This window comes from Oryx dammah, unplaced genomic scaffold (genome assembly GCF_014754425.2).
Source record: "Oryx dammah isolate SB20612 unplaced genomic scaffold, SCBI_Odam_1.1 HiC_scaffold_22, whole genome shotgun sequence".
NCBI classification, from domain to species: domain Eukaryota; kingdom Metazoa; phylum Chordata; class Mammalia; order Artiodactyla; family Bovidae; genus Oryx; species Oryx dammah.
The window spans coordinates 39,416,791-39,441,723 of NW_024070206.1; the positions used below are offsets into that span (position 1 = coordinate 39,416,791).

The 24,933-nt window shown below is 40.6% G+C and overlaps 1 protein-coding gene across 33 annotated transcripts in view; it reads left to right on the top strand.

Moving 5' to 3' along the window:
* The window catches only part of DTNA (dystrobrevin alpha), a 443,139-nt gene that overhangs the window by 323,983 nt on the left and 94,223 nt on the right, over positions 1–24,933 (top strand). For all 33 annotated transcript variants that reach the window (XM_040264848.1, XM_040264850.1, XM_040264818.1 and 30 more), the window contains 2 exons: positions 8,502–8,715; positions 23,815–23,900. In XM_040264848.1, the coding sequence (XP_040120782.1) occupies positions 8,502–8,715; positions 23,815–23,900 (300 nt within the window). The remainder of the gene's footprint in view (positions 1–8,501; positions 8,716–23,814; positions 23,901–24,933) is intronic.

A 24,933-nucleotide genomic window follows, 5' to 3' on the forward strand; every position in this document is an offset into this window, starting at 1 on the left:
CCTCCTTTAATATGAATACACACTGCTTGGGGAGGTTGTTACAATGCAGATTCTGATTTTCTCGTCCTGAGGTGGGGACCTGAGGGTCTGCATTTCTAACAAGCGTAGTGTCTTGCAACTCCTGGGTCTGTGTCACCCGGGAGCTATTTTACAGATTTGTAGGTGAGTCCAGTGTGCAGGCCCCGTCAGAACCACCACTCCAAACTAACCAAGGGGAAGTCACTAGGAAATGATGGTTATTGACCCTCCCCTGCTGCAAGGCCTTTGAGAGCCTTCTAAAGGTTTGTCAGTCAGTGATCGTCAGAATCACCCGGAGAGCTTTGTCAAAACCTTTTCCCATCCTCCTAAGTTTTGGAATCAGTAAGTGGTAGAATCTGGGCTTGGGAATTTTGAGATTTATTTCATGAGCTGTCTCTTGTTTTTCCTATCCTTGATATACCCTCTCATATTTTACCCTATTTATATGATTCTCTTTATGTTAATCAAGTTCATGACATTGGCTATTTCTATATAGACCCAGGTTCAGTCCCTAAATTGAGAAGATTTACTAGAGGAGGAAATGGCAACCCACTCTAGTATTCTTGCCTGGAGAATTTCATGGACAGAGGAGCCTGCAGGGGGCTACAGTCCATGGGGTCACAAAGAGTTGGACACGACTCAGCAACTAAACAGCAAAATTGAAACTTTGTCTATTTCCATTTATTTATAAAGACAAACTGTGAGGATTTAATATAAATGTATGAAATTAACATTATTTTTAAGATTCTGTGAAGTACTAAATACTACTTTTAAGAATACATTTTGTTTATTCTTGACATGGTTATGTTAAATAAATAATTTCACTATGCAAACTGATGCCTTATCTAGTATGTTAGCATAAACTGTATGCAGTTATATAGATGAGGAAACCCCACTTCTAATCACTTGTGTAATAGCAGGTGCCTTATGATGGACAGTTGAAGCTTGATGGGTATTTAATAAAGTGTGCACAGTGCCATCTAGTGTCGTACAGTCATCACTGCATGACTTAAATAAATTCCTCATTTTCTAAAATGATTTGATAGCTCAACCGTAAGTAGCATATTTATACAACTCTAGACGTTTAAAGGGGCTTCCCAGGTGGCTCAGTGGTAAAGAATCTGCCTGCCAGTGCAGGAGGCGCTGGAGACACAGGTTTGATCCCTGGGTTGGGAAGATCCCCTGGAGGAGGGCACGGAGACCGATTCCAGTATTGTTGCCTGGGAAATCCCATGGACAGAGGAGCCTGGCGGGCTACAGTCCATGAAGTCAAAGAGAGTCAAATATGACTGAGCAACTGAGCAGGAGCACAAGAAGACCTTTGAAAGAGAGCCTCTTACTAACTTCCTGCTGCTGCTGCTGCTGCTGCTGCTGCTAAGTCACTTCAGTCGTGTCCGACTCTGTGCGACCCCATAGACGGCAGCCCACCAGGCTCCGCCGTCCCTGGGATTCTCCAGGCAAGAACACTGGAGTGGGTTGCCATTTCCTTCTTCAGTGCATGAAAGTGAAAACTGAAAGTGAAGCCACTCAGTTGTGTCCAACCCTCAGTGACCCCATGGACTGCAGCCTTCCAGGCTCCTCTGTCCATAGGATTTTCCAGGCAAGAGAACTGGAGTGGGGTGCCATTGCCTTCTCCATACTAACTTCCTAATGACTGTCAACTTAGCACATTTCTTTCTTTTTTTAATTTAAATTTATTTATTTTAATTGGAGGCTAATTACTTTACAATATTGTATTGGTTTTGCCATATATCAACATGAATCCGCCACAGGTGTACATGTGTTCCCCATCCTGAACCCCACTCCCACCTCCCTCCCTGTACCATCTCTCTGGGTCATCCCAGTGCAGCAGCTCCGAGCATCCTGTATCCTGCATCAAACCTGGGCTGGGGATTCATTTCTTAATGTTCTTATTTAATTAAGCAAAAGGCTTGTGATACTTATCTTTTTTCAATAATAAATTAACAGATCTTGAATGCTTATTATGCACTAAGCACTATGTGAACTGCTTTACATGGATTATCTTGTTTCCCACAATGACCCACATTTTACAGATGAGGAAACTAAAGCTTAAGGACATTAAGTGACTTGCTCAAGGTATAATAGATAGCCAGTATAAAAGTCTGACAGAAACCCAGCCAACTGCCCAAGGACCTGTACCACTCTGCACTGTGATCCGAACCTCTTAAAGTAGTTACCAATAAAATAAAGTTTCCAAAAAACCTGTATGAAGAAGGCCTTTATGTATGAAAGAGACCTCACAAGGTCTCTAATAATAGTGAAATCAACTCAAACTCCACTAACTCAGAATATATGACAGCCAAACTGAAAAGCTGCCTGGCTTTTGTGGCTGAGATATGTGGTTTGTGCTTCTTTTATGTCACCTACAAGGTGGTGGTGGTTTAGTTGCTAAGTCGTGTCTGACTCTTGCAACCTCATGGACTGTAGGTCCCTAGTTTCCTCTGTCCATGGAATTCTCCAGGCAAGAGTACTGGAATGGGTTTCCATTTCCTTCTCCAGGGGACCTGTCTGACCCAGAGACCGAACCCATGTCTCCTGCATCATAGGCAGATTCTTTTCTGCTGAGCCACCAGGGAAGGCATCACCTACATAATGTATGCCAAAAATTATCTGTTAATTAGTTTACTGAATTTGGAGTACTGGGCTAAAACTTAGGTTTGCATTCATAGGAAATTTTCTAAATTAATAATAGGATATTACAGCTGCAGATCAGAAGTTGTTTAACACTAATAGCTGTCGTTTGTTGAGTATCTATTATGTGCCAAGCCCTGTGGTCAGCCCTTTGTATTCCTTTTTCTCTTTTATCCTCACCACAACTCCCTCTGAGTGGTATTAGTTTCCTCATTTCAAAAAAGGAATAATAAAATGTATGCATGCATGCTAAATCGCTTCAGTTGTGTCTGACATTTTGCTACCCTAAGGACTGTAGCCTGCTAGTCTCCTCTGTCCATGGGATTCTCCAGGCAAGAAGACTGGAGTGAGTTGCTATGCCCTTCTCCAGGAGATCTTCCCAATCCAGGGATCGAACTCACATCTCTTGCATCTCCTGCATTGGCAGGTGGGTTCTTTACCACCAGCACTACCTATGTAAAGCCCAATAAAATGTACTGAGGTGAAATAACTTGCCCACAGTTTTACAGTTGTTAGTGGAGCCAGGAGTAAAACTTCAGTCTTTGTGATGGCAAAATCTGTATCCTTTCTACTCTGCCACTCCTAGAAAATAAGTACATATAACATGCATGATTACAGTCTTTCTGTGGACTGCCACCCCCTGTGCAAAAGTGCCAGAGTGCCTTACTTGGATAAAACAGTAGGTTCTAGAGACTCTCGCATGCGTGCCTGTCCATCTTCGTTCCCTTCTTTCCTCATTGTCAGAAATGATATTTTTAAGCTGCATTACTGATCATGTCACTGTGCTGTTTAAAACCCATGTCTCAGCATCCAGACCAGAATCATTATTGCAGCCATAATGCTTCTCCACCTTATCTTGTTCCGGTTGCCTCTTCACGACCATATAGTAATCTGGTTTTGTGCCTGGCACCCTGTCTGTCACAGTAAGTCATGATTTCTGATTATCTGTGTGGTCATGAGGCAGGTCTGTATCCCCAACAGACCGTTAGCCCCTGAGACAGGAACCGTATCTTTATAGTCCCTAAGACTTGCCACAGTGCTGGGCACATAATTATGAAAACTAGCTTTCTTTCAGTCACATGTAACTAGCCTCACATTCAGAATTAGCATTTTATTTTTCCTTATTTAGTGATCTTAAATGTGTGAAAAACACAAATATGAAGCATTTTTTTTATTGAAGGATAATTGCTTTATAGAATTTTGTTGTTTTCTGTCAAACCTCAACATGCATCAGCCATAGGTATACATAGATCCCCTCCCTTTTGAACCTCCCTCCCTTCTCCCTCCCCACCCCACCCCTCTAGGCTGACACAGAGCCCCTGTTTGGGTTTCCTGAGCCATACAGCAAATTCCCATTTGCTGTTTTACATATGGTAATGTAAGTTTCCATGTTGAACATATGTATTTTTAATAACTTTCACATGATTCCTAGATGTTTTGTCTATAATTATAGGATGCTATTATTTCCTATGTTGTATTCCCTATTCCAGGTGTTTTCAGGCATCATCCCATTTTACCTTCATAGTAATCATCAAAGGGGAAGTACTATTATCAGCCCCACTTTTCTAAGATAAGATTCAAGGAAGTCAAGTAATTTGACTGATGCTATACCTAAGACTGGGGCTTCCCCAGTGGCTCAGCAGTAAAGAATCCACTTGCAATGCAGGAGCCACAGGAAATGTGATCCCCGGGTCAGGAAGATCCCCTGGAGGAGAGCATGGCAACCCACTCCACTATTCTTGCCTGAAGAATCCCACGGACAGAGGAGCCTGGTGGGCTACAGTTCATAGAGTCACAAAGAGTGAATAGGACTGAAGCGACTGAGCAGGCATGCATACCTAAGATTCAATCCAACGCTTGTATGATTCTTCATGTTGATATTTCATGATTACACCTATCGCATCTTTAGCAATCAAATGCATCCATAGCCTGTTTCTCTATTGCCATTTCCGTGTCATCCACTCAGCCAATAGACATTCATTAAGCTCCTATGATGTATGAGGCCCTGTGACAGTGCTTGGGATATGAACGGTTATCACGACAGGCAGTCTTTTTCTGTGGCATGTACAATGCAGAGAGGGAAACAGGTGACCAACTTATCTGTACATAGAGTCCACTAAATACTGTGATGGGAAAGAACAGGGTTCTAAAGCAGCATGTATGGTGAGTACAAAACCTGGAGGCAGGGATACAGAAAGACATCCTTGAGGAAGTGATATTGACATTGAGTTATGGTGGATGAAATATAGATGAGAATTAAATAAGGCCAGATCAGAAACAACTTTGCAAGACATGTTGAAGAGTCTGGATTTCAAATGAATGGAAAGTTTACTAAAGGACTTCCAGCATCGTACAAGTGCCATGTCAGATTTGCAGTTCAGAAATATCACTCTGACTCAAGTGTATAACAAGGGTTGGGATGGAGAAAGGAGAAATACAAAAGAACTGACTTAACCACTGAGAGCTAGTGGTCACAGAAGTGGATGATGGAGTTGCTTGATGGGGATAAAGGTCCATTAAAGTGACATTGATGAGATAGATTCATAGGACTTGATCACTGAGAGCATGTATGATATGGGACCCAGGGAGGAAATGCAGGTTCTCACAGGGGCAAGAGTTGGTGTCATTCACTAGAGAAGGGAACCCTAGAGGAAATGGGTTTGGAAGAGAAAAGATAGGCTGGACAAGCAAAGGCTCAATTGCCTGAAGAACCTCCCTTTGGTCTGTTGGTCACTTGCATACATCTGTGTTCTTCCACTTCTGGGAATCCTAGAGCCTTCTTCTGCCCTGACAGAGTCTCCCCAGGAGAGACCTAGGTATGTAGACTATCCCTCCACCAGCTGCCATTTCTCTTTCTTGCCTTGCAGCCATCTCCTTCCTATGCTCAAGTTCAGAGTCCATATTCCTCTTCTCCAATGCCTGTTTCTTGTGATCCATAGCCAAGATCCGGATCAGAATGGCTCAGTAGCCCACTCCTTATGGTTACCTGGGCACACACAAGAGCCAGGACGATGGGCCAGATCTCATCATCATGGCTCTCTTTGTATCCTGTACCTGGATATCCCCAAGGACTAGAGTCAGAGGGTTTGTAGATCAAATGTATAGAGAATAATTGGAATCCCATCTATTTCTCTCGAGAAATTTAATTAATCAATAAATTCAACTTATAATGCCATTTCCCTAGGAGTAGCTTGCTTGCTAAATTGAAAACTTGGATCCATAACATTAAGAAATACAATTAATGTCCTTGTTGTGTGATACAAGAAGGTTGCAAATTTGGAATCACAGAAATCTGAATTTATTCAAATCTAAGAAATATTTAAGGAATCGGTTGGAAAGTGATTTGTGTTCCTCTGTTCCAAACCACAGATTGGCCAAAAAGATTTTCTTTTTCTTTTGACATGACTCACATTATTCATTTGTTCATGTAGAATGTGTTGTCTCTATGGACCAGGTACTACCACTTTTGATTTCAAGCATTTTTTCAATTTAATGAACACCATCTCCACTTTGGGCTTCCGTGATGGCCCACTGGCAAAGAATTTGCCTGCCAAGTCAGCAGACGCGGGTTCTATCCCTATGTCGGGAAGATTCCCTGGAGAAGGAAGTGGCAACTCACTCCAGTATTCTTGCCTAGGAAATCCCATGGACAGAGAAGACTGGCATACTATAGTTCATGGGGTTGAAAAAGAGTCAGACATGACTTAGCAACTAAACAACAACAGTCCCCACTTTACAGATGAGGAAGTGAGGCTCTGAGTCAAGGCTTAAAGGGTATGCACTTGTAGGAGAATAGCCAGATTTGGACCTATGTCTTTGGACTCCAAGTCCAGTGTTTATTTCAACTTCAAGTCCAGGAGCTTGATAGATGTTAGTTTTGTTTTTCAAATACAGTGTCAGAAGTGAACAAAGAGATAAGAGAGCAAAACTTGAAAGCTGTTGGTGGAAAAGCATATGGGGCACGTACAGTTCTCAGGAATGAAAACGTAAGTGTATATTGGGCCGGCCAGAAAAGTTCATTTGGGTTTTTCCATAAGATCTTATTGCAAAAGCCAAACAAATTTTTTGGTCAACCCAATACTTCATTGAGAAAGACAACGTATTTTTCAAACAGTGAAGTGTAATGAAACGTGGACCTTAAACTTGATGAAGATGTGGAGAGTCTAGAACTCTCACACTCCTAATGGGAGTGTAGAACAGTACAACTATTTTAAGAAGCACTTTGGAAGTTTCATAATGCAACATACACCTACCATGCAACCTAGTCACTTTCGTTTCTACCTATTTACCAGAGAAATGGAGGTGTATGTCTATACAAAGTTTTGTACACGATTGTCCATAGCAATTTTATTCATCATAACCAATAACTGGAGCCATCCAAATGTCTACCAGCAGGGAAGCTGATAACCAACTTGCAGTATAGCTATTTATTAGGATACCATGCAGCAATAAAAAAGAAGAAACTATTGTTATGCAACAACACAGATAATTCTCAAGGCCGTTACACTAAAAGGATACAGACAAACACAGTACATACTGTATGATTCCAGCCATATAGTATTCTAGAAAATCGTGATAGAAAACAGATCTTTGGTTTCCCAGGATGAAGTGGTAGGATGGATGAGAATGTGCATAAGGAGACCTGGGGGTGGGGGGTGATACACGTGTCCATTGTCTTAACTGTGGTGATGGTTTCCGGGACCATCATAACAAGACTTCGGGGTGAACAGGGAAGACATAGAAATGGATTTCTTGACTATCCTAGCAAAAGTAACCACGAATTGAGCTCCATGAGCTTGCTAACAATGGCACCAAGAAACTCTTCTTGGTCTGTGCCTTAGTTCTACTGCTTCATTGAAGAGGTAGCTTTTCCTTTTTCCCCTGCCTGTCTTCCTGCCTACCTTAACTTTTCCTTTTTTCTTATATCAAACCTTAGATGACTGAAAATATGTAAAGAAATGAAAATATTTTAAATTCTCAAATGCACTTTTGATAGCCTTTCAACACTAGAATATAAGTGTTGGTTTTCTCTTTTCTTTGTAAGGGGTCAGGATGTACAAGTGGGAAAGTGCTTTAAAGCCAGACAGCCTTGTTAATTTTAATCACAAGTACTATATACTTCAAAGTTGCTAAGAAACTAGATCTTAAAAGTTCTCACCACAAAAAAAGAAATGATAATCATGGGACCCAATGTGTTAGCTAACAGTATGGTGGTAATCATCTTGCGGTATAGTGAAGTGAAGTCGCTCAGTCATATCCAACTCTTTGCAACCCCATGGACTATAGCCTGCCAGGCTCCTCTGTCCATGGGATTTTCCAGGCAAGAGTACTGGAGTGGGTTGCCAATGTGTCAAATCAATATAAAAATTATCAAATCAGCACTTGAAACTTACCCAGTGTTTTATAGCAATTCTATCTCAATAATCTAAAAAGCCAGATAGACCTGGATATAAATGCCAGGTGACTTCCCTTGGACCTTTGTGTTTGTCAGTTAACTTTCTTGATTCTCAGATTCTTCACATTGTAAGTATTTCAAAGATCTATTATGAAGAATAACAGATTATTAAGAAGAATACTGTGATGTTCAGAAATAGTCCTCTACTGTGATGTTCATAAAGTCATTGGTTTGCTATTATACGTTGCACATCAGCTGTTTGAAATCCTGCGCTATGTACCTTTCTCTGCTATTGTCAACCCCCACAGCGGTGGAACACGTGCCAAAGCCTGTGAGGCACCTTGACAAAACAGGACAAATGGCACGTGTGAAATAACAAATTTACCTTTCCACGCACTCTGGGCTGATACGTCCCCTCTGCTTTCATTGTATATAGTGCACCTGGTGGACATTTGGAACGTCATAGAAGCATTGAGAGAAAATGCTCTGAACAACGTGGACCCAAACATGGAGCTCAACGTGGCCCGATTGGAGGCTGTGCTCTCCACCATCTTTTACCAGCTCAACAAAAGGATGCCAACCACACACCAAATCCAGGTGGAGCAGTCCATCAGCCTCCTGTTAAACTTCCTGCTGGCAGCCTTTGATCCGTAAGCTCCCTCTGAAATGTCTGTGACTCTCTGCGTGTTCTGTCTCCCCTTCCTCTTATCCTTCTTGGTCTTTATTCCAGAGAATTTTCTGGAGGAACCAACTGCTGCTTTTTTCTTGTTCAGATACTTATCTCAATAGAGTTTCTATGTGTCTAACATAAATTTTAAATGCTTTGGAAAAGACTTAGAGCGTAAAATGGCACCACAGGAAATTGGGGACACTTGAATTTTATGTGCTGACCTTTGTTTAATTCATCCTACGCTTCCTAGAAGCTACGGACACTTGGAAGCGTCACGTGGTGGCAGGCCTGTGGAGTGATTTAATGAAGCATGTTGTGGAGGATGTTTTTAACTCTCTCCTTTGCAAATCGTCTAAGACAGCACTTCTGAGGCATCATAACAAGATCTCAGAGCAAACAAAGAGACGTTGAACAGGCTTCCTTCCTTGCTGTCTAGTAAAAATAGCTATGATTTGCATTAAACGGACTGGTCCATAATGTACCACGTAAAACAAAGTGACGCCATTTCACGCACCACAGCTGAAACCCAGCCTCATTATCTTAAACTTCCCCTCACAGACTCAGAGAATGTCAGCGCTATCTGAGATCTTAAAGGTCATTCTTCCAAACTTCTCATTTTACTGGTGAAGGACCAAAGCACAAAGAAATTGTCACTTGTCCAGTGACAATCAGCAGGTCCACTGACTCTCAGCACAATAGTGGCAGAGTGGGGACTTAGGGATTCAGCTTCGATTTCTTTTCCCAAGCACATGTGGCAGCCCTGGAAAATGTAAAACCTCCCCTAAATCCCATTATCAGATCAAAATTTCAAAAGGGCTTTTGCTGATGGCCCCTAGGCTAGATATAGGATCAACACCTCCAATTTCATTCCTGGTTTTGAATATTAAAAAGGAAAATCACTAGCTTGATCTTTCAGCAATCCCTTTTAAGACTCAGAAGATTTTGCTTATTCTCGTTGTCTAGCCAAGGCTTGGGAATAGTTAAGCCCAGCACTGGAGATCTTCCAGCCAGGCTAATGTCATTTTGCCACTCACAAAAGTCACCAGCTGTCACTTTGCAACCTAGCATGGTGATAGGATAGTTGGTGCTCAGGTGGTTGACCAGTATACATTATTGTCTCTGTGTTTATATTTTGAGAAACTCTCAAGTTGAAATAAGCAAGCAGTCCAGCCTGATAAATTCCATTTATCTTAGTCTGTGCAACCTTCAGAACTGATGTACTGCTCTGGGCTCATCACTGTGGTAGTCAAGCGGCAGGGCTAGGAAAGGAAGCAGTGGTCCCACATGACAGGCAGCAGAGTGGAACCAAGCGGTGGAATTTCTGTAACAAGACCATAGCAGCTTTCAGACCTGTTGCTAAAGCCTTCAGGAGGCTTATTTGTTATAAGCGTAACGGTGGAAAAATGTTAACAGAAAGAGGTAATTTCCTGCTACCTCATGGGGTATTGCTAGAAGATTCATAAGGAATCGAAGCTAAAAAATAATTTGGGCCAACTCTGAAAATTCAGAAATGGGGCCAAATTAGCAATAAGGATGGGGGGTGTTGTGAAATAGATGGAGCTTAAACTAATAGATTTGTCACTTTTGTTTGGGAATATCAGGAAGAGCATTTCAAAAAGCCGACCTGTAAATGTTCTCTAAATAGCTCTGATAATGTAGCTGAATCATTTGAAGATTGTTGGATGCTAAGCTAAGATGGATTATACCAAGATATAGAGTGGTTCACACTGATGTTCAGAAGAAATGTTTGGTTCCTAATCCTCTTACTGATGGGGAAGTCCCTGGTATCTTCTTTCAGTAATCTCATTGTAGTAGATTTAGAAACACATCCACACAGAGAAATCTCACTGTAGAGATTCATACATGCATCCATCTAAAAGACAAACCCCAGTCTGCACACACTTCTGCATTCTCAGAGCCAATGAGTATAGGTCTGCTAAAAAACAAGTTTTCCGTCTGACGGACTTTGAAATTTTAGACACTGTGAGTGCCTCTCATAAGGAAGTCCACTACCTGGAAATATAATTTACAAGTGAATATAAGAATAGAAACAAGAGTAAAATGAAAGTTCTATTCCAACTCTTCTGACAGTATACTTCTAGTTATCCAAATGAGATCCAGTATGGAAATCGGATGTCATTTCCTACCACCTGTCCCATAACTATATGCAAGTATTTATTTTTTTTGAACTATAGTTGATTTACAATATTGTATTCATTTCTGAGGAACAGAATGTTATACATATACAGATATTTCTTTTTTATATTCTTTTTAATTATGGTTTATCATAGGATACTGAATATACTTCCCTGTGCTAGACAATAGGATCTTATTGTCTACTCATTCCATATATAATAGCTTATATCTGCTAACCCCACCCACCCCCTCCACCCCTCCTCCAGCCCCTCCCCTTGGTAACCACAAGGGTAACAGACCCTTGGTCTGTTCTCTATGACCCTCAGTCTGTTACTGTTCCATAGATAAGTTCATTTGAGTCTTATTTTAGATTCCACATATAAGTGATGTCATATGGTATTTGTCTTTCTCTTTCTGACTTACTTTACTTGGTATGATAATCTTTAGTTGCATGCATATTGCTGCAAATGGCATTATTTTACAGAACCCAAGTATTTAAGGGAGGATTCTGTATCTTGGTAGGCATGAATGAGCCTGATAGTGGTAGATCAATGATGTGCTTTTGCTATTACAGAGCCACTGAAATGTTTAGGAGATTGTCCCCTTATTGGCTATATTTTAATTGCTCACATTAAAAGAAAAATGAGGAAAAATGCATAATAAGTTAGAGATTCTATAAGATTCTGGACTCTAAAGCAGTACTGTTTTAAAAAAAATTGAAGCAAATACAGAAATTTAGTCCCATGAAGAATAAGAACTTGCATTCAAAGAAATATTGTTTGTGCCTTAAAGTTCACTAGCCTCAGCCAGTTGAACTCTGCTAAGAAATAATGACCTGAAATGAGGATCAAGGCCCACTTGACTTGGATGCGCCCCTGGGAACCAGACTTACCTTCCCACAACCACGGTTCCCCCAAAATAGCACTCTTTCATTTCTCTCCACCACCTTCCCCCAACCACCTGGATCTCTGTTCTCACAGAGGCATGCTTGCCATAGACTGTAATCTGTTCCCTGGTTTTGAGGTTTCTCTGCTCTTTGGCCAAGTCAGCCTCGTGACGCAGTACATCACTGCATACATAGGGTGATTCATAGACTTCAGGAGCTGCCATTTGCCTCCAGTGCCTGGACTTCCCAGGTGGCGCTTGTGGTAAAGAACCTGCCTGCCAGTGCAGGAGACCTGAGACACTGGTTCGATCCCTGGGTCAGGAAGATTCTGGAGGAGGACATGGCAACCCACTCCAGTATTCTTGCCTGGAGAATCCCATGGACAGGGGAGCCTGGCGGGCTATAGTCCACGGGGTCACACAAAGAGTCAGGCACGACTGAAGTGACTTAGCGTGGCACAGCATGGCCTACAGATGCTTGCCATCCTGTCACTGAACAGGCAGTCAGTTCAGTCTAGAAGGCTTTCGTTTTGACCACTTTCCTTCTAAAGATGGATGCTTGGAGGGATATCACCGAGTGGGCTATTACCTAACAACTTCCAAGCATACTGTTTCCATATCTGGAAGCTTTCTTCTCTGCATGTCTCTAGGGGAATGGAGAACTGTGCCTGAGAAGCATGGGAAAGGAGATCTCAGAAGAGAAGAGCAGGGGCTTAGAGGGAAGAAGAATGTGAGGAAATAAGCAGAGCCTTGAGCCCGTCTCTTCCTGTCTCTGCCCTTCTGTGCTCCTCCAGGAACCCACCTGCCTCCTTCCATTATCTGCTGGCAGGAGCCTTCCCTGAGGCTCTTTCCTTCATAAGCCAATAACTCTAACTCGACAGCACCTCTCCTCTCACCTCTTGTCCATATCCCAATGGGGGAAAAATCTCCTTGAAGTGTTCTAAAGCCTTCTACTGTTACTACTTTTTAGGCAATTGAAAGTGACAAAAAGAAAAAAAAATACATGACAGAAAATTACAAGAGGAAAATAATTCTCTTCTTTAAAAACCAGTTTTATTGAGGTGCCATGGTTACCTTGAAAATAATCCTTCCAAGTCAATCACGTGTGGCCTTTTGGAGAGGTGGGGTCATAGACGCTGATACCGTGTGTATCGCCCTTCACCTCTCATGTGGAGCTGCTCATCTTTTGCCGGGGCCCACTGCTCCTTTCATGTGACTCTGATGGCCTCTTAGAGTGGGGGCCTCTCCGCTTGTGTGACTGCCTCATACAAGCTGTTTTTAAGTCTTTTGCTTTGTATGCACAGCATCTGAGCCAATATCCAGCTCCCAATGCATGAGTAAGTAAATGAATGAATGAAAATCAAGGGTTGACTTTTCTCAGCTCTTATCACACTAATTTCTTTTTATTCTTTTCCTGAGATTAAGTCCTCCTTAATCTCAAGTCTGTCTAGTCAAGGCTATGGTTATTCTAGTAGTCATGTATGGATGTGAGAGTTGGACTATAAAAAAAGGCTGAGTGCCAAAGAATTTATGCTTTGGAATGGTGGTATTGGAGAAGACTCTTGAAAGTCCCTTGGACTGCAAGGAGATCAAACCAATCCATCCTAAAGGAAATCAGTCCTGAATATTCACTGGAAGGACTGATGCTAAAGCGGAAGCTCAATACTTTGGCCAGCTGATGAGAAGAGCCAACTTATTGGAAAAGATCCTGATGCTGGGAAAGATTGAAGGCAGGAGGAGGAGATGACAGAGGACAGGATGATTGGCATCACTGACTCAGTGGATATGGGTGTGAGCAAGCTCCGGGAGATGGGGAAGGACAGGGAAGCCTGGTGTGTTGCAAAGAGTCGGACACAACTGAGCAACTGAACTGACCTGAATCTCCAGTCTATTATTACTAAACCTAGTAGGTCTAAGTTTGCTCTGTTACCTAGACTCATATCCTCTATTTTCAATTCCTGCTCCATCTAGAAGCACATTAGATGTCCATGGTTACTAAATGTGGGGGATCCCATTTTCACAAAAGACTTCAACATGCTTCTCTTTACCCTGTTCCCACTTTCCTGGAAAACACTAAGATCGACTTTCAACAGGTGACTTAATCTCATTTCAATTCAGGAGACTCCCTTCTTGGCACAGTTCCTCATAAAGTAGATTATGTGACAGGGGTCTTACTTTTAGCAAATATTATTTGCACATATATTTAAAACTCCAAAGTTGGACAATGAGATGTATTCTGAGAAACAGTGATTTTCTTATTTGGGAGGTTTCTTCTTAATGCCAATTCTCTAATGATAATAATAACAATATTATAATTGTAATAATAGCTAAGAGGTACTCAGCATTTACTGTGTACCAGCAATCTTACTAGTTTGCTGCTGTATTATTATGATTTTCCAGGTTGAGTAAGTGATGAAGCTGAAAATAAAAAGATTAGATAATTTACTTCCTATTAGATGGGTTAAGTGGGGGAAAATCATTTTCTTTCAGGCATCAGTTTAAGTTCAGCTATATTCATGCTTTCCGTTTTATCTTTTTATATGAGAATTAATGTGTTTTTTCCCTACACTTACCCTGTTTATTACAGGATATTATTATTATGCTCACATTCCTAACCTTTCTAGTTTGCAGTATTTATACATAGTTGACAGAGTGTATGTGAAAGAGATATTTGGACTTAACAAGTTTTACATTGTAGATTTAGAGTCAGTTCTACAATAGCCATCCATAACACCATATTCATCATGTAATAGTCTTTCATAGAGAATACAAAATTCTGGAATTTTCTTTTGACATTTTCTTTTGACATATCAAACCTTGCTGAGCCATTTGAATATCCTTTCACACTGCTGAGCCCCCAACACGATGGAAAGTACATTGGCATAATTTCAGATGTGTGAATATGAAATAATCCTGGAACTCTGCCAAAATCCTTCTGCCTTTTGAGTTTTAAAAAACGATTCTGATGTTTAATTCAAGATGCAGTCCCAAATACACCAACAAAATGTGTTGTTCACGTGTGAGGCTCTATGGATGTGTGACAATGAAGGATAAAGAAAAGAGTCATACGAAACCAAATGTTCTTCTCTTGGCTTATGATTATGTATGTGGTGAGCACTCCATCTTTAAAATGTACTTGTCTTGGTGATTTTTTTCTTAGCACATCTTAAATCCAAGGTATCCACATTCTCTACTCACTACAATTTTGTTCTGATGAAAAGTACTTTGCTCCAACACTCCTACATGTTGCAAAAATGGAAGCTCTTTCCAAAGAATTTTCATAGTTGTAGATAAATTGAATATCCTTAATGTCACTCATCTTTCTGTCGGACACATTTGGGTGAGTGGCGAGTAGGATTTCATGGGAGTGAGGGAGAGATGTCAACATGTTTGGCCCCTTCCAGTCTCCATTATGGACAAACTTCCAGCATACTTGCCTGGCCCAGTGCTGCTATCAGGATTCTTTTCCTGAATGTTTTGCTAACATTACGGGGAGCCCAAAGTGATGGCAGGCCCAAATAAGGGATTCTATACATCCATATGTTAACATCACTCTCCCCAAAACAAGAGTAATCACCCTTTCTAAATTCAACGTATCACATGTCTGAACGATCTAATATTAAGAGCTATAAAGTCAATTTTTGCAGTTTTCCTCAAATATTTAGTATTCCTCAATATAATATTTAAATGGTAAATCATAATAATTCACTTGTGCATTTATTCATTTAACTAACTTGTATTAAGAACTAGCTAAGTTCTAGGTGCTACATAGGCTGGAGATAATAGGCATGGACCTTGCCATAAAATGTGTTGTATTAAAATTAACTAGTTTTGACTCTTCCTCCCCAGTAGATGATGAGAAAAAGGAGGGTAGGAGTCATGCCTTATTTGCCTTTATATGCCCAAGCTCTGAGGCATTGCTAGTCAATATTTATTGAGTTAATAAATACATGATCCACATGAACAAAAGAATTTCCAGATAGAGAAACATGTTATGACAGAGCCATGCTGTGGAACACAGAAGAAGAAGCAATTCTCTCTGTGAATTAAGCCACCAAAATGTGTGAGGAACAGAAGCGTGAGAGCTGGAACTTTGCTTGTCATAAATGCTTGCCAAATGCTTTGGTAAAAGATGTTGGTAAAAGAAAAGCTTCTGGTTTTAGTATTCTTAAATCAAGAAATAATTCCTTGAGCCTGTTCAGAAAACAGTTAGTCAGAATTCAGTCTCTTTCAGGGACCTAATATTTGTCATCAGTTCAGTTCAGTTGCTCAGTCCTGTCCGACTCTTTGCAACCCCATGGACTGCAGCACGCCAGGCTTCCCTGTCCATCACCAACTCCCAGAGCTTACTCAAACTCATGTTCATAGTGATGCCATCCAACCATCTCATTCTCTGTTGTCCCCTTCTCCTCCTGCCTTCAATCTTTCCCAGATTTAGGCTCTTTTCCAATGAGTTGGCTCTTCACATCAGGTGGCCAAAATATTGGAGCTTCAGCTTCAACATCTTTTCTTATTTCCTTTAGGATTGATTGGTTTGAACTCCTTGCAGGCCAAGGAACTCTCAAGAGTCTTCTCCAACACCACGGTTCAAAAGCATCAATTCTGTGGTACTCAGCTTTTTTTATGGTCCAACTCTCACATTCATACATGACTACTGGAAAAACCATAGCTTTGACTAGACGGGCCTTTGTTGGCAAAGTAGTGTCTCTGCTTTTTAATATGCTGTCTAGGTTTGTCGTATTTTTTCTTCCAAGAATCAAGTGTTTTCTTAAAATTTCATGGCTGCATTCACCATCTGCAGTGATTTTGGAGCCCAAGAAAATAAAATCTCTCACTGTTTTCATTGTTTCCCCATCTATTTGCCATGAAGTGATGGCATGCCATGAAGTGGGACCAGATACCATGATTTTGTTTTTTGAATATTGAGTTTTAAGCTAGCTTTTTCACTCTCCTCTTTCACTTTCATCAGGAGGCTCTTTAGTTCCTCTTCACTTTCTGCCATAAGAGTAGTGTCATCTGCATATCTGATGTATTGATATTTCTCCCAGCAATCTTGATTCCATATTGTGATTCATCCAGCCCAGCATTTCGCATGAGGTACTCTGCTTATAAGTTAAAGAAGCAGGGTGACAATATACAGCCTTGATGTACTCCTTTTCCAATTTGGAACCAGTCCATTGGTCCATGTCCAGTTCTAACTGTTGCTTCTTGACCTGCATACAGATTTCTCTGGAGGCAGGTCAGGAGGTCAAGTATTCCCGTCTCTTTAAGAATTTTCCACAGTTTGTTGTGATCCACACAGTCAAAGGCTTTAGTGTAGTCAATGAAGCAGAAGTAGATGTTTTTCTGGAACTCTCTTGCTTTTTCTATGATCCAATGATGTTGGCAATTTGATCTCTGGTTCCTCAGCCTTTTCTAAATCCAGCTTGAACACCCGGAAGTTATTGGTTCACATACTGTTGAAGCCTGTTCTCAGTTCACGTACTGTTGATACTTGTCATGGGATCCTGTAATTTCAAACAGGAAACTCTCTCCGAAACTAGGAGAAATGTTTTATTCTGGTCTGTTGACCTGAAACAAACAGACTACCAGTTATTTCTCTGAAAGGAAAAAAAAGGTTTATTTGGGATCAGCAAGGAATTGCTATTTGAGGTCTGCAACCCTGGAGAGTCCCCACAGGTCTAGGAAAGAATACTTTTATAGAGGGCAGGAAGGGAGGCAGAGTACGCGGCTTTTCATTGACTGGGTCCTTGCCAGGAAGGAGGAGGAGGCTTCCTGTTGGCCTCTTATCATCACAGGGTATAAGAGCTCCCCCTGCTGATCTCTATGTAATTGAGGTTTCTGTTTATTAAATTTTTACAGTTCCAACTTCAACCTACTACCCCAGACCTATCAGTGTCTATTTGTTGTTTTTTCTTCTGGTCAAAGGTAGATTCTCCTTCCCAGACAACTTTTTCCTAAGAGTAATATCTCTAAGTTAAAAGAAGACAGTTTATCTGTTTGTATTGCTGTTGCTCAGTTGCTCAGTCATGTCTGACTTGTGACCTCAAGGACTGCAGCATGGCCTGGCTTCCTGTCCTTCACCATCTCCCAGAGTTTGCTCAAACTCATGTCCATCACGTCGGTGATGCCATCCAACCATCTCATCCTCTTTCATCCCCTTCTCCTCCTGCCTTCAATCTTTCCCAGCATCAGGCTCTTTTCCAATGAGTCAGTTCTTTGCATCAGGTGGCCAAAGTATTGGATTTTCAGCCTCAGCATCAGTTCTTCCAATAAATATTCAGGGTCTGTTTGTATAGTCATAGGAAAAACCCTTAGGTAAAGCACGTACTCATTTTCTATTTTTGATGAGTCAAACTGTGAAGTAATGCATGTCTTTAACACAGACACTTTACCAACCTCCACATATATATGTTAACCAAAGGGTAAACACTTTCCTTTTTCCGTTTTCAATCAGGCTTCCCTTGGGAAATTTTGAAACTTTTCAGACTGAGCAAAATATAAAAGGATATAAACAAGTTAAAGAAACATCGATTGCTGAAGCAATTTTAGTTTCCACATATGATAGTTTGCTAGCTCCTTTAAATATCCTTTTAGATGTTAAAAACATACCAATGTAACAATTTAATTGGGTATGTTTTTTTCTATATAATTGGTTATCTTCTGACGTCAAGCTAGAATAGGAAAGTAAAATTTGCAGAAGCAAAGCTTCAGGGTAATTGGCTTAAAACTGAATCTATTTCATGATTCCCAAAAACAAATAATGGAGAGGAGGGGGAAATGAGTAAAATATGTATATGCAGTGTGTTCTCACTCTCTATTGAAAGAGAAAACAGAAGTCAAAGTTTGTTTTACTTAAAGAATTATAGGTTGGTAGTAAACTTATTTTTAAAGCTTTTTTTTTTTTTACTTTATTTTACTTTACAATACTGTATTGGTTTTGCCATACATTGACATGAATCCGCCATGGGTGTACATGAGTTCCCAAACATGAACCCCCCTCCCACCTCCCACCCCATATCATCTCTCTGGATCATCCCCATGCACCAGCCCCAAGCATCCTGTATCCTGCATCAAACATAGCCTGGCGATTCGTTTCTTACATAATAGTATACATGTTTCAATGCCATTCTCCCAAATCATCCCACCCTCTCCCTCTCCCTCAGAATTTTTAAAGCTTTTACTATAACTTTTACACTAGCAGCTTTCATTCACAAAGAAAAGTTTATGTGATCATGTCACTCCACACGGATTCTAAGGCCCAGTCCAGCCCTAAAAATCAGTGATTCTAGTGGTTACACTGTGTGCTGTATCCATTATACACTGTGCATAGTACATATAGTCTCAAGCACATTTGGCTCTGTTGCCTCTCTATTACTTTTAATTTATTTTTTATTGAAGTATATAGTTGATTTACAATGTTGTATTAGTTTCTGGTATATAGCAAAGTGATTCATTTATATACATATATATCTATATTTCTTTTTCATATTCTTTTCCATGTGGCTTATTACAAGCTATTGCATACAATTCCCTGCTATACAGTAGGACCTTGTTGTTACCTCTTTTATATATAGCAGTGTGTATCTGCCATTCCCAAATTCCCAATGTGTTCCTCCCCCACCTCCTTCCCCCTTCGGTAAACATAACTGTGTTTTCTGTGTCTGTGAGTCTGTTTCTGTCTTGTAAATAAGTTCACTGATATCATTTTTTAGATTCCACATAGAAGTGACATCGTTGGTATTTGTCTTTCTCTTTCTGATTTCTTTCCCTTGGTATGATCAAATCCAGGTCCATCCATGCTCCTGCACTTACCATTCCTTCATTCTTGTTTGTGGCTGAGCAGTATTCCACTGTATATATGCACCACACCTTCTATATCCATTCACCTGTTGATAGACATTTAGCTTGTCTCTATGTTTTCGCTACTCTAAATGGCACTGCTGTGAACCCTGGGGTGCGTGTATCTTTCCAAATTAGAGTGTTTCCAGATACATGCCCAGGAGAGGGAATGCTGGGTCATGTGGTATCAGCTCCCTCTTTCTTGAGGTGCCAGTCTGAACTACACATTAAATTGAAGGTGTGCTTCTGGCATAGCTTTCCATAAAAGCAAGGCAAGATTTTCAACTTTTTCTAGTGCTCCTCTCTATGCCGCCCGCTGCAGCATTAGGAACAATCTACATTTCTCATCCTCAGCACACACAGGCAGATCTGCTTCCTGAGTTGCAGCCAACAACCAACATTCCATATGCGCCATTTCACCACGTTACTCTGGATGCATTGTGTGCGCAAAACTCAGTTTGGAACAATACGTTGCTTTCCTGCTCATTTGCCCAAGACTCCTGGGAGTTTCCCATTATTCATCCTCGAGAGCTTGCCTTTTCACTTCTTAGATACCCAGGGGCTGTCACTGACTGTTCATGAGTCAAACTGCCCCAACTAGGGAGGATTTCTAATGAGAACAGCTCTTACATTCTCCATTTGGCATGTACCAACTTCTCCCTAGTTTTTGATCCCTGCATCAATGCTAAGTCTTTTTTCACAACAAAATAAAGACCCTGATCCTAAGGTGACTTTGTTCAAGTGATAGTGTTTGGTGTAGAATCTTGTCAAAGGCCTTTAGAAAATCTTTCTCTTTCCGTCCCTTTTCTTCATTCTGTTATATCTATTGAAAAAGTTCTTTAAAACTATCCCGTTGTGTTTAACTGTTGGTACCTCTCCATAGCCAAGTCCATCCTCTCCTTTCACTAAACTCCTTAAAGGTTTATCCAATGGCCAGGCTGAGCAAGGTCTGAACTCATCTGGTGCATGCTTCCCACGGTCTACATTTTTGCCTACCTCCCTGAATCCTTCTTTGTAACAGGGGTCACATTTGCAATCTGGCATAGAAGCTTACATACCAATAAATCCCAGTGGCCTAATTTCACCCTCAAGTTCCTGCAAAACTCTCATTGAGTCGCCCTCCACTCGGTGATTTATCCAGATTTATTATGTCAATTTGGCAAAATAGCGCTGATACAGCTACCATTGGATATAATAGCATCCATCTTGCATCTTCAGGGACAATACAAGACTGGTATTTCCCTAGGATCTTATTCATTAAAAGCTAAGGTTTAAGAATTCACCTGTGAGCTACCATCCCTTTATACTCTGGAGAGCTCTCTGTTCCAGCATCATCTGTGGTCTGTCCTCTTTGAGTTAAATTGTTCTCTCTAATTTGAAAGAAACTTGTACTACCTCTTGAAGTCTTGTATAGAATACTCCTCAATCTCTCTGCATTTTGAAGACCACTTTATCACTCTATTACGTCTCTTCTTCACACTTTGTAGACTCTCCAGTTATTACTTGAACTATATTTCAGCTTAGGAAAAGAAGCTAATTACTTCCCAAAATAAAATTGTTGATACTTCCAGGTATCCATGCAATTGGGAATGCAGGGGACATGGAATAATTTTGAATGAGGTGGTTTTTACAAAATCATTGCATTTTTATCACAACTACCAGCTCTAAAATTAGTGAACAACTTAATGAGTGGCCGATCAAAATTTTAGGACAATTATTATCATGATTAATAGTCATTAATTAATATAAGACATTTATTGTTCTCTAACACAGTGTGAGACAAAGTGTGAGGCACTGGGAATTCAGCTAATTGAGAGAACATGATTGTGCCCCCAAGGATCCCACAGTGTGGAGTTGAATCAAACATGGACTTGTAAATAAATAAATCAAGGTCACTCAGTGATAGGTGAGTGACAGGTGCCCAATAATAAATAGGTAACCTGCTCTGACACTGTGAAAGAAAGTCCATCCCTGTGTCTCTCCACTAGGCTCATCCTGACCTGTGTCCTTTACAATAAAACTGTAATGGCAAAAAAAAAGTAAAAGTGAAGAGGAGAGCAATAGGTTCCACCTGCAGGGGAAGAACTGTTTTTGGAGCAGAGTGAACAGTGATATTGGACTGAGATTTCATGAATGGGTGGGAGGGTCCTGGACAGACCCTGGTGGAAAGAACAGGGGCATTAAACAGGGACCATACTTTGGCCACCTCATGCGAAGAGTTGGCTCATTGGAAAAGACTCTGATGCTGGGAGGGATTGGGTGCAGGAGGAGAAGGGGACGACAGAGGATGAGATGGCTGGATGGCATCATGGACTCGATGGACGTGAGTCTGAGTGAACTCCAGGAGTTGGTGATGGACAGCGAGGCCTGGCGTGCTGCAATTCATGGGGTCGCCAAGAGTCGACACGACTGAGTGACTGAATTGACTGTCTGACTAACTGATGGTGTGGAATGAAAAGAAATGGTAGCAGATGAGACTGGAGAAAACAGACAAGGCTAGAACTATCTTCTGTGGGCAAGTGAAAGCAACGTGGCTTTAAATAATGAAATACTGTGGGTCCCTTGGTGTTGCAGGGGTTTGGTTCTAGGACCCCCTACTGACACCAAAATCTGGGGTTTCTCAAGTCTCTTACAGACATCCTCTGTATCCACCTGTGGATGGTTAGATCCACGGATGTAGAACCTCAGATAGAAGGCTCTGTCTGTAATATGGCCAGATCTGTCATGAGTGTGCAAGCAGAGAGATAATTGAAGAAGTTATCACGGTGTTAAAGGAAGAGCCGATGGAAGCAATGGCAGTCGGGAGGGAAAGAAGGAAGTGGGTTTAATATACAGTGAAGTGGGTATATCTGAGTCCCTCAAACATTTATTTGAATGGTACTGAATTAAGGAAGAGCAAAAAGTCAAGGCTGACCTTTTCCCCATAATTCATTTCTGGGTACTTAGGTACATGGTGATGCTGACAACCCAAGAGGCTGTAGGAGGAAGCACAAGTTAATAGTTAAGTTGGTTGGAGTATTATGGGAAGGTTCTGAAAAGATGGTGAGTTCTACTTTGAATGGAGGGATATCAAGTGAAGATTTCCAATATGTCATTATGTAAGTCTGGTGCTTAGGCTTAGAAATATAAATGGGAGAGTCACTAGCATAGGATTGGGTCAATTTTGCATTCTGGCTAGCTGTTGTTTCAGGTACTACGCTAAGAATGACAGCAACAAAGATGAATAACAGATGAATAACAAATGATCCCTTTCTGGAGCCTAGCAAAGAACAAGGACACAATCATTTATTATGTCTTATTCTTCTAATATGTCAGATACGTGAGTCTTATTCATATAAATTATTTATTCCATATACTAAACCCTTGTCAATACAGACGCTACTTTATTAGTTTAACTAAATCTTTTGATCATTCTTTACACTAGCAACTACCAGAGAAATGAATTACTAACACAATACACTTTTTGGTTCCAAGGCTTTAAGAATAAACAGTTTGTTCCAGCTGGAAAAAAAAATCATTTAGCTGAAATTTTCTACTTCTTACCCTATGTCCTTTCTATCACATTTTGTGAAGGAGAAGTTAGTTTCACTTCTTGAACCAAGGAAGATTAGGCAGCTCTGATGTCATTTAGGTAGGAAACCTATTCAAAAGAGCTCTTGCTTTTGCCCCTTTAGAATACTAACTCCCTTTGAAAAGTAAAGGTATTACATGAAGACAGGTGGCTTGTGGGTATAAAATGATGGTCGAAAAAAGAGTGTTGATGAAAAAGTCTCCATATTTACCCTAGCAAAATTCAGGAATTATCTGACACTCCCCCCAAAAACAGATTTTTCTAAGCCTTGTTTAAATAAATCATAGAGATGGTGACAACATCGTGTGTAAAGTTATTTTATGAAAGTCAAAGTGAAAAGAATGCTCTGTAATTTTTCATTCACAGTAAAATAGCCCGTCACCCTTTGGCTACCAGTCCATCCTTTGAGCAAGTGCTATAGACAAAGAATAACTTAAAGATTCTGCTATCTCTTGAATACCAAAGAGACAGTTTTTCAGAAATGTGTGTTGAATTGTATTCATAACATTATTTATAGGGGATATGTTCACATAATGCACACAACTCCAACATCCTATGATTTCTACACAACAGAAAATGTCAAACCAAGTTATTGGAAGTTCTTCAAATAACATCTCTCTATTTTTTTCTGTTATCATTAAACAGGGAAGGTCATGGTAAAATTTCAGTATTTGCTGTCAAAATGGCTTTAGCCACGTTGTGTGGAGGGAAGATCATGGACAAATTAAGATGTAAGTTATTCTCTGCATCTCTCTTTGCTCACCCCTCCCATATGCCGTGTTTTCCTCTACCCACTTCCTACCAGATTCCCCTGACCATTCGTGACTTTCCTCATCCTATGAGAGTTATTTGAAATATGATGTTCAATGTAATGAACTAATGTACAGAGCACTGAGCTTGTCCAAGTCTAGTGATTTCTTACTATGGCCATGGCATGTGTAGGCAGTAGATTAGCAACGTGAGCAGCAGCATCTCTTCGGTGAAGGTGTGGGTCCTACCTGTAATACCTTCGCAGGTATGATTGTTACCCAGGAGCACCCCAAAGGTGATCTGCATTATAATTCTATTGCCATGGCCAATGTCTGCAGTGACTAAAGGCACATATGGAAATGACTACTCAGATTCATTTTCCAGATGAGCAAGCTCTCTTTCAGCAACTGTACCTGGTTGCCTAGGGAAATGTAATTTTAATTCACAAGAGAAGGAGAATGGTCTTTAATATTATTATCCCTGCCTTTGAGCAGACTCAAGGGGGTTCAACTTTGGAATGAGCATAATTTGGAATCTGAGTCACTTTCTTCTGGTTTTCTCTGCTGGTTCAATTGAACTGACTTATTCCTAGACATTAAGTCACTGGAAATATTCAGGAAAAAAAAAAGAAAGCAAAGAAATATAATGTTCATTGATCTTTGGATTTTTTATCCTGAAAGAATTTTCATTTTAGATAAATGTCAATGGAATGAATGTTCTCCTTCTAGGTATGGATTATTATTATTTACAACCTGTTAAGTATCACCAGTTAGACTGTTCATGATAACAAGGTAAAATATACATTGTTTCATGTTCATGGTACAAAACTGCCTCACAAGTAAAGTCCATCACCATAGGAGATGAAGGTAATGTTAGGAAACCTTCTTTCTTCAATCATCTCAAGCCAAAGTTCCCAGCACATTTCCTCATTCTTCTCAGCCAGTGAGTGCTGTTCAAATCACTGGGGACTTGAACGGTTCCAAGGCAGATATTGACAGGGTATAGGCAGAGGAA